This window comes from Cyclopterus lumpus, chromosome 10 (genome assembly GCF_009769545.1).
Source record: "Cyclopterus lumpus isolate fCycLum1 chromosome 10, fCycLum1.pri, whole genome shotgun sequence".
Lineage (NCBI taxonomy): Eukaryota > Metazoa > Chordata > Actinopteri > Perciformes > Cyclopteridae > Cyclopterus > Cyclopterus lumpus.
In genome coordinates this window covers 23,818,006-23,828,033 of record NC_046975.1, presented here as the reverse complement: position 1 = coordinate 23,828,033, position 10,028 = coordinate 23,818,006, and the positions used below count along the sequence as shown (strand labels likewise).

Sequence of the window (10,028 nt, the reverse complement as noted above, 5' to 3'; positions counted from 1 at the left end):
CAGTCTTAGAGATAGGGTAAGGAGATGAGGTTCCTCTGTAGGACTCAGTCTTAGAGATAGGGTAAGGAGATGAGTTTCCTCTGTAGGACTCAGTCTTAGAGATAGGGTAAGGAGATGAGTATCCTCTGTAGGACTCAGTCTTAGAGATAGGGTAAGGAGATGAGGTTCCTCCTTAGGACTCAGTCTTAGAGATAGGGTAAGGAGATGAGGTTCCTCTGTAGGACTCAGTCTTAGAGATAGGGTAAGGAGATGAGGTTCCTCCTTAGGACTCAGTCTTAGAGATAGGGTAAGGAGATGAGGTTCCTCTGTAGGACTCAGCCTTAGAGATAGGGTAAGGAGATGAGTTTCCTCTGTAGGACTCAGTCTTAGAGATAGGGTAAGGAGATGAGTATCCTCCTTAGGGCTCAGCCTTAGAGATAGGGTAAGGAGATGAGGTTCCTCCTTAGGGCTCAGTCTTAGAGATAGGGTAAGGAGATGAGTTTCCTCCTTAGGACTCAGCCTTAGAGATAGGGTAAGGAGATGAGGTTCCTCTGTAGGACTCAGTCTTAGAGATAGGGTAAGGAGATGAGTTTCCTCTGTAGGACTCAGTCTTAGAGATAGGGTAAGGAGATGAGTTTCCTCCTTAGGACTCAGCCTTAGAGATAGGGTAAGGAGATGAGGTTCCTCCTTAGGGCTCAGTCTTAGAGATAGGGTAAGGAGATGAGGTTCCTCCTTAGGGCTCAGTCTTAGAGATAGGGTAAGGAGATGAGGTTCCTCTGTAGGGCTCAGCCTTAGAGATAGGGTAAGGAGATGAGTTTCCTCTGTAGGACTCAGCCTTAGAGATAGGGTAAGGAGATGAGTTTCCTCCTTAGGACTCAGCCTTAGAGATAGGGTAAGGAGATGAGGTTCCTCCTTAGGGCTCAGTCTTAGAGATAGGGTAAGGAGATGAGGTTCCTCTGTAGGACTCAGCCTTAGAGATAGGGTAAGGAGATGAGTTTCCTCTGTAGGACTCAGTCTTAGAGATAGGGTAAGGAGATGAGGTTCCTCCTTAGGGCTCAGTCTTAGAGATAGGGTAAGGAGATGAGGTTCCTCTGTAGGACTCAGCCTTAGAGATAGGGTAAGGAGATGAGTTTCCTCTGTAGGACTCAGTCTTAGAGATAGAGTAAGGAGATGAGTTTCCTCTGTAGGACTCAGCCTTAGAGATAGGGTAAGGAGATGAGGTTCCTCCTTAGGGCTCAGCCTTAGAGATAGGGTAAGGAGATGAGTTTCCTCTGTAGGACTCAGCCTTAGAGATAGGGTAAGGAGATGAGGTTCCTCCTTAGGGCTCAGCCTTAGAGAGAGGGTAAGGAGCTCGGACATCAGGAGGGACCTTGAAACGCTTCGGGTTCCCCCAGAATAAGCTGGTCAACCTGTTGCCACTGAGATGGACGGATGGTTTTATAATTACAGGTTAAGTAGAAACTTTAACTTCCACAGCAGGTTATCTTAAATGAAATGTGAAGTCAACATGTATGATGGCCAACTCATGTCCAATTAATGGAATGGATGATTCCATTAATAAATTATTTTTGTTTTTTTGTTTTCAATGTTTAATACAAATTGCAACTTTTCAGTTAATTGTTAAAAATTCAGTGCAAACTTTGAAGTGGTCTATTCAATAGTGAAACAGCAGAAATATTGATTATTGATCCTTTTCACACAAGAAATAATAACTCAAAATGGCAATAGAGTTAAAGACGTTTTATTTTATACAGAGAAATACTAAAACATAATTTCAGTTTCCATCAACAAACTGAAGAAATCATTTCTACTTTTTTATGAACTGATCTGAGAACATCTCTACAGATGACCATCTGCATGCAACAGATTTTATTTGCACTAGTAATACATCAGTAATGTTCTCTTGTCTCCTACAGTTAATATCTGTGATCAGATTAACGTCATAATAAAAAAACTGATTGATTAGAAAAAGAAAATAAATGCTAAAATACAAAAGAGTTAAACTAAAACTATGAATGTAGAAAGAAAAGATTGTTACGTCTCTTGTGTATCACTTTGGTGACTGAAACTAAAGCATCAAACTGAGCAAAACTAAGCTACATGTACACTTACAATTAGAATTAAAGCTGTTTTCTTATTTAAAAATACATGAAGAGCAAGAATCTTATAATTTCACTGGAACTTTATAAAAACAGTTTCCTGTGGAAATCATCTTCACTGATCCGTGATCAGCTGATCACAGCTCATCTTCCTTCGTCACTGTAAGGAAATGACATCATCAGTCAGATAAATAAATACTATCATTGTATCAGTGTTTTATTTTAAACACAGAAATGAAGGTTTCTTTTAATTAATGTGGAAACATTTCAGCTGTTTGGAGTTCAGTTTTGTAACTCGTAATCAGCTGGTTTCAAACGCCACGGCGTTGAAAAGAGACCTTAGTGCTGCGTTCGACACCATTGACCGTGACATCTATTAGAGAGATTAGATCTGGTTTAAATCATATTTATCAGATCGATCTCAATTTGTATTTGTAAACGATGAAGCCTCAATGACCACCAACGTTAATCACGGAGTTCCACAAGGTTCTGTGCTTGGACCAATTTTATTTACCTTATATATGCTTCCTTTGGGCAATATTATCAGGAAACACTGCATAAACTTTCATTGTTATGCAGACGATACTCAATTATATCTATGGATCAAACCAGAGGAGACCAACCAGCTCGCTAAAATTCAAGAATGTCTTAAAGACATAAAAACATGGATGATCTGCAACTTCCTGATGTTAAACTCAGACAAAACTGAAGTTATTTTACTGGCCCTGAACACCTCAGAGATCAATTATCTGGTGATGTGGTTTCTGTAGATGGCATTGCCCTGGCATCCAACACCACTGTAAAGAATCTCTAGTTATCTTTGACCGGGACTTGTCCTTTAACTCCACGTTAAGCAAATCTCAAGGATTGCATTTTTTCATCTACGTAACATTTCAAAAATCAGGCACATCTTGTTTCAAAAAGATGCAGAAAAGCTGGTTCACGCGTTTGTTACTTCCAGACTAGATTACTGCAACTCCTTATTATCAGGCTGCTCTAATAAGTCTCTTAAGTCCCTCCAGTTGATCCAGAATGCTGCAGCTCGTGTACTCACACAAACTAAGAAAAGAGATCACATGACTCCTGTATTAGCTGCTCTGCACTGGCTCCCTGTAAAATCAAGAATCACATTTAGAATTCTTCTCCTCACCTACAAAGCCTTGATTGGTGATGCACCATCATATCTTAAGGAGCTTGTAGTACCATATTGCCCCACTAGAGAGCTGTGCTCACTAAATGCGGGGCTACTTGTGGTTCCTAGAGTCCTAAAAAGTAGGATGGGAGCAAGAGCCTTCAGTTATCAAGCTCCTCTTTTATGGAACCAGCTTCCACTTTCAGTCCGGGAGGCAGACACAGTCACCTCATTCAAGAACAGACTTAAGACTTTCCTCTTTAATAGTCCTTATAGTTAGGGCTGAATCAGGTTTGTCCTGGTCCAGCCCCTTGATATGCTGCTATAGGCTTATAGGCTGCTGGGGGATGTTTTAGGATACACTGAGCACCTATCTCCTCTTCTCTCTCTCCTTATGGATGAATTTACATCTCTCCATTGCACCTTATTAACTCTGCTTCCTCCCCGGAGTCTTTGTGACTTCACGTCTCATAGGGTCCATTGAACCTGGAGGTGTCTGATGCTGGTCCTGACTTCATATTTTAGCTTTCAGCATCCCAATGCATTTTCTAGTTATTTATAGTCTTTTGTCATTAAACTACTTAATTCAATCTGTGTTTATTATTGTTCCAAGCTTTCTCAATGATTTGTTTGTTTGTGTTGTTGTCATTGCCTTTCTTGACGATGTCATCGCTGGACTCAACCAGGTAAATGGCTCCGACAGCTGAGGCTTCTCCTTTAGAGTTGGTGGCGTGACACTCGTATGATCCTTCTTCTTCTTTGGTCAGAGGAGAGATCTGTACGAATAAAAACATCATCAGTGATGTTTGATGGTCCAACATACAGCACATAGGGTACACATACAGAGAGAGTTGATTATGATCTGCACCTTCACGTTTAGATGCCAACATATCCTGCTCACTGGACCTATACCATGTAGATGCCGCATGGTGCAGTACAGTGTATATGCCGCATGAAACAGTGTATGTGTCGCATGGTAGAGTATATATGCCGCATGGTACAGTGTATGTGCCGCATGGTACAGTGCATATGCCGCATGGTACAGTGCATGTGCCGCATGGTACAGTGTATGTGCCGCATGGTACCGTGTATACGCCATATGTACAGTGTATATGTCGCATGGTACAGTATATATGCCGCATGGTACAGTGTATGTGCCGCATGGTACAGTGTATATGCCGCATGGTACCGTGTATACACCATATGTACAGTATATATGCCGCATGGTATCGTGTATAAGCCATATGTACAGTATATATGCCGCATGGTACAGTGTATATGCCGCATGGTACAGTGTATATGCCGCATGGTACCGTGTATACGCCATATGTACAGTGTATATGCCGCATGGTACCGTGTATACACCATATGTACAGTGTATATGCCGCATGGTACCGTGTATACGCCATATGTACAGTATATATGCCGGATGGTACAGTGTATACGCCATATGTACAGTATATATGCCGCATGGTACCGTGTATACGCCATATGTACAGTATATATGCCGCATGGTATCGTGTATACACCATATGTACAGTATATATGCCGCATGGTATCGTGTATACGCCATATGTACAGTATATATGCCGCATGGTACCGTGTATACGCCATATGTACAGTATATATGCCGCATGGTATCGTGTATACGCCATATGTACAGTATATATGCCGCATGGTATCGTGTATACGCCATATGTACAGTGTATATGCCGCATGGTATCGTGTATACACCATATGTACAGTATATATGCCGCATGGTATCGTGTATACGCCATATGTACAGTATATATGCCGCATGGTACCGTGTATACGCCATATGTACAGTATATATGCCGCATGGTATCGTGTATACGCCATATGTACAGTATATATGCCGCATGGTACCGTGTATACGCCATATGTACAGTATATATGCCGCATGGTACCGTGTATACACCATATGTACAGTATATATGCCGCATGGTATCGTGTATACACCATATGTACAGTGTATATGCCGCATGGTACCGTGTATACGCCATATGTACAGTATATATGCCGCATGGTACAGTGTATATGCCGCATGGTACCGTGTATATGCCGCATGGTACCGTGTACACGCCATATGTACAGTGTATATGCCGCATGGTATCGTGTATACGCCATATGTACAGTGTATATGCCGCATGGTACCGTGTATACGCCATATGTACAGTATATATGCCGCATGGTACAGTGTATATGCCGCATGGTACCGTGTATATGCCGCATGGTACCGTGTATACGCCATATGTACAGTGTATATGCCGCATGGTACAGTGTATATGCCGCATGGTACCGTGTATACGCCATATGTACAGTATATATGCCGCATGGTATCGTGTATATGCCATATGTACAGTGTATATGCCGCATGGTACAGTGTATATGCCGCATGGTACCGTGTATATGCCGCATGGTACCGTGTATACGCCATATGTACAGTGTATATGCCGCATGGTATCGTGTATACGCCATATGTACAGTGTATATGCCGCATGGTACAGTATATATGCCGCATGGTACCGTGTATACGCCATATGTACAGTGTATGCATGGTGCCGTCTATATAATGAGGATACAGTATGTTGTGTATATTCAGTATGGTACTGTGTATAGTGTGTGTGTGTGTGTGTGTGTGTGAGAGAGACTAACCAGCACCCAGCCGGTCACTTCATGTTTCTCTGGTCCTCCTCTGGTTTGAATCGCCAGGTTGTCTCTGTCTCCAGGAAGAAGCTCCATCCTCTTCTTCCCACTGAGAACCTGGAAGAAGACAGCTCAACATGGTCATCATCATCTTCACCAACAACAACAACATCATCATCATCATCATCATCTTCACCAACAACAACAACAACAACATCATCATCACCTTAAATGCAACAAAACAATATATACAATTTAATTTAAGTTTACAGTCCATTTACACAGTTTGTTTACGCGTAGAGTCTGTTTACATGTAGAGTCTGTTTACATGTAGAGTCTGTTTACGCGTAGAGTCTGTTTACATGTAGAGTCTGTTTACGCGTAGAGTCTGTTTACACGTAGAGTCTGTTTACATGTAGAGTCTGTTTACATGTAGAGTCTGTTTACACGTAGAGTGTTTACGCGTAGAGTCTGTTTACGCGTAGAGTCTGTTTACACGTAGAGTCTGTTTACGCGTAGAGTCTGTTTACATGTAGAGTCTGTTTACATGTAGAGTCTGTTTACGCGTAGAGTCTGTTTACATGTAGAGTCTGTTTACATGTAGAGTCTGTTTACATGTAGAGTCTGTTTACGCGTAGAGTCTGTTTACGCGTAGAGTCTGTTTACGCGTAGAGTCTGTTTACATGTAGAGTCTGTTTACATGTAGAGTCTGTTTACGCGTAGAGTCTGTTTACATGTAGAGTCTGTTTACGCGTAGAGTCTGTTTACACGTAGAGTGTTTACGCGTAGAGTCTGTTTACGCGTAGAGTCTGTTTACACGTAGAGTCTGTTTACGCGTAGAGTCTGTTTACATGTAGAGTCTGTTTACGCGTAGAGTCTGTTTACGCGTAGAGTCTGTTTACATGTAGAGTCTGTTTACGCGTAGAGTCTGTTTACACGTAGAGTGTTTACGCGTAGAGTCTGTTTACGCGTAGAGTCTGTTTACACGTAGAGTCTGTTTACGCGTAGAGTCTGTTTACATGTAGAGTCTGTTTACGCGTAGAGTCTGTTTACACGTAGAGTCTGTTTACGCGTAGAGTCTGTTTACGCGTAGAGTCTGTTTACATGTAGAGTCTGTTTACGCGTAGAGTCTGTTTACATGTAGAGTCTGTTTACACGTAGAGTCTGTTTACGCGTAGAGTCTGTTTACATGTAGAGTCTGTTTACGCGTAGAGTCTGTTTACATGTAGAGTCTGTTTACGCGTAGAGTCTGTTTACATGTAGAGTCTGTTTACGCGTAGAGTCTGTTTACACGTAGAGTCTGTTTACGCGTAGAGTCTGTTTACATGTAGAGTCTGTTTACGCGTAGTCTGTTTACGCGTAGAGTCTGTTTACATGTAGAATCTGTCATGTTTTAGACGTCAGTAAACGTTTGTTTTTATTAAACATTCGGTTTCGTGGCGTCCGAGTCGATGTAGAAACTCATGAGGAACATTTTCTTCGATTCAGGAACTTGCCGCGGCTTGTTCCGCTCGTTCTTCACTCAATCTGATGTGAAGACGTCAGCGGACAAAGTCTGAACCTGCAGAGTGAAAACCTGCTGACACCTGAAACACGCGAACACCTGAGGCTGCAGGTGAGCTCACTCTTTAACCCTCTGATGCCCCTCGACAACGTTCTCATGCCATCCATTGATAACGGGTCAAAATATATCACATTTAAGCTGAAACTGGCAAACAGATAGCATGTGTCGGTGATAACAAAACTCACCTTCTTCCAGGTGAGGACAGGTGTTGGCACCCCCACCGCTTCACAGCTCAGGTACACCTGAGAGCCGCTCACGTTGTAGACCTCACCTGGAGCAGTGACGATGACCGGAGCTGCAGACAGACAGGTGAGCGACGGTGAGCGAAGCTAGAGACCAGCAACAATAAGTGTGGTGACAGGGAAACGGGATGAAGTGGGATAAAACAGGATGGAACCGGTTAAAACAGGTTAAAACGAGATGAAACCGGATGAAACCGGATGAAACGAGATGAAACAGGATGAAACCGGATGAAATGAGATGAAACAGGATAAAACAGGATGGAACCGGTTAAAACAGGTTAAAACGAGATGAAACCGGATGAAACCGGATGAAACGAGATGAAACAGGATGAAACAGGATGAAACCGGATGAAATGAGATGAAACAGGATAAAACAGGATGGAACCGGTTAAAACAGGTTAAAACGAGATGAAACCGGATGAAACGAGATGAAACAGGATGAAACCGGATGAAACGAGATGAAACAGGATGAAACCGGATGAAACGAGATGAAACAGGATGAAACCGGATGAAACAGGATGAAACCGGATGAAACGAGATGAAACAAGATGAAATGAGATGAAACAGGATGAAATGAGATGAAACAGGATGAAACGAGATGAAACAGGATGAAACGAGATGAAACCGGATGAAACGAGATGAAACAGGATGAAACCGGATGAAACAGGATAAAACCGGATGAAACGAGATGAAACAGGATGAAATGAGATGAAACAGGATAAAACCGGATGAAATTAGATAAAACCGGATGAAACCGGATGAAATGAGATGAAACAGGATAAAACCGGATGAAATTAGATAAAACCGGATGAAACCGGATGAAATGAGATAAAACCGGATGAAACCGGATAAAACCGGATGAAACCGGATAAAACCGGATGAAATTAGATGAAACTGTATGAAAGGGGATGAAGTGGGTTACAACGAGATGAACTGTGTAGGAAGGATAATAAAACAGGATGAAACGGGATGAAACAGGATGAAACGGGTTGCAGGAATCCATCGGCGACGGTAATCCTCTGACCTCGGAGGAATTCAGTTCGCTCCGAGCTCAATGTGGGTTTTCATGTAGAAAGGAATTCAGTGTTTTCAGAGGGATGAAGCTGGATTATCATCACGGCCTGTTGGGGAGGGGGAGGGGTGAGGGGGAGGGGGGGGGGAGGGGGGGGGGTATGCAGTAATAATCACCTTGAAACCATAGATTTGTTTTCTGGTTCGATGACATTAAGACACATGCAGTCACTGTGTGTGTGTGTGTGTGTGTGTGTGTGTGTGTGTGTCAGAGGGCTTACAAGCTGTACTCATACGACATCCTCTGACCTTTGACCCTCACACATCAGAACAGGAACAACTCCCCCAAAAACCCTTTAAGGGGAGAAAAGGGGTAGAAAGCTGTGTCACCTGTATTTATTGTGTGTCTCACCTGTTGTGTGTCTCACCTGTTGTGTGTGTCGTGTGTCTCACCTGTCGTGTGTCTCACCTGTTGTGTGTCTCACCTGTTGTGTGTGTCGTGTGTCTCACCTGTTGTGTGTCTCACCTGTGGCACAGCGGCCCTTGTTCTGCACGCTGAGGGCTCCTTTGCCCTCCTTCTCGGCTGCCAGGCTGGCGCTCTTCAGCGCGCAGCCGCTCCTGTAGGTGAGCCCGTCGGAGCCGCAGACCTCGTAGTTGCTCTTACAGACGCAGACCCCCATCTTGTTCTTCTTGTCCTCGTCGCTCCTGACGCACTCCAGACCGGGGCCGCAGCGGCGCGCTGCCGCGCGGCGGCCGCCGCACATCTGCCCCTCCGGAGCGGCGCACGCGGAGCAGCAGCCGCAGGAGTCCAGCAGAGAGCCGGCGGGGCAGCCCTCCTCCGGGAGAGACGCGCACTGAGTCGGGTCACACGGTCCGCAGCCTGGACCTGCCGAGACCCGGACCGAGAGCACCGGGACCGCTAAAAGGATCGTCAGAAAGAGGATGGAAGACGTCATGGTGGTCTGACGGAGATCTGGTCTACACGGTGCTGGTCTGAACTGGGTCCCTCTGGGTAAAAGCACTGAGACCAGATCTCCAGACTGTGAGCTGACTCCGCCTCACACAAGACCTGATCCCAGACCTCCTCTTGCAGAGACCAGCGCGGCGCACTGCAATACATGCATGTAGCAATGAGAACAATATAAAGAGTACAAATATAGTTATAATCAAAAGTTTGTAATCAAAACAAAAAAAAGGAAATTGATTTTCAAAAATATTTTTTCTGATGTTTCTGCTCTGAGTTTCTCTCAGTTTCCTGTTAGCGAGCTTCAGTTTGACAACTGCATTCAAAGGTTTGACTAACCCGAGAAATGATAATAATGCAATTAATTTCA

General features: G+C 43.8%; 1 protein-coding gene across 1 annotated transcript; it reads right to left on the bottom strand.

Moving 5' to 3' along the window:
• Positions 1-1,704: 1,704 nt before the first annotated feature.
• igfbp7 (insulin-like growth factor binding protein 7) lies at positions 1,705-9,784 on the bottom strand. Its single transcript, XM_034543677.1, has 5 exons — positions 9,221-9,784; positions 7,627-7,736; positions 5,887-5,994; positions 3,863-3,986; positions 1,705-2,238 (listed from the first exon to the last, which is right to left on the bottom strand). Exons 1-5 carry the CDS (start codon positions 9,648-9,650, stop codon positions 2,216-2,218), a joined length of 795 nt encoding a protein of 264 aa, XP_034399568.1. The 5' UTR covers positions 9,651-9,784; the 3' UTR covers positions 1,705-2,215.
• Between the last annotated feature and the right edge of the window lie 244 nt (positions 9,785-10,028).

Bases quoted from the DNA above. Each gene is read 5' to 3' on its own strand.
- igfbp7 (XM_034543677.1), bottom strand. From the start codon at position 9,650: ATGACGTCTTCCATCCTCTTTCTGACGATCCTTTTAGCGGTCCCGGTG. The intron at 7,737-9,220 runs GTGAGACACACA...GTCTGTCTGCAG, and splicing joins CAAGGGCCGCTGTGCCACAG to CTCCGGTCATCGTCACTGCT. The intron at 2,239-3,862 runs GCAATGACAACA...ATTTCCTTACAG, and splicing joins CGATGACATCGTCAAGAAAG to TGACGAAGGAAGATGAGCTG.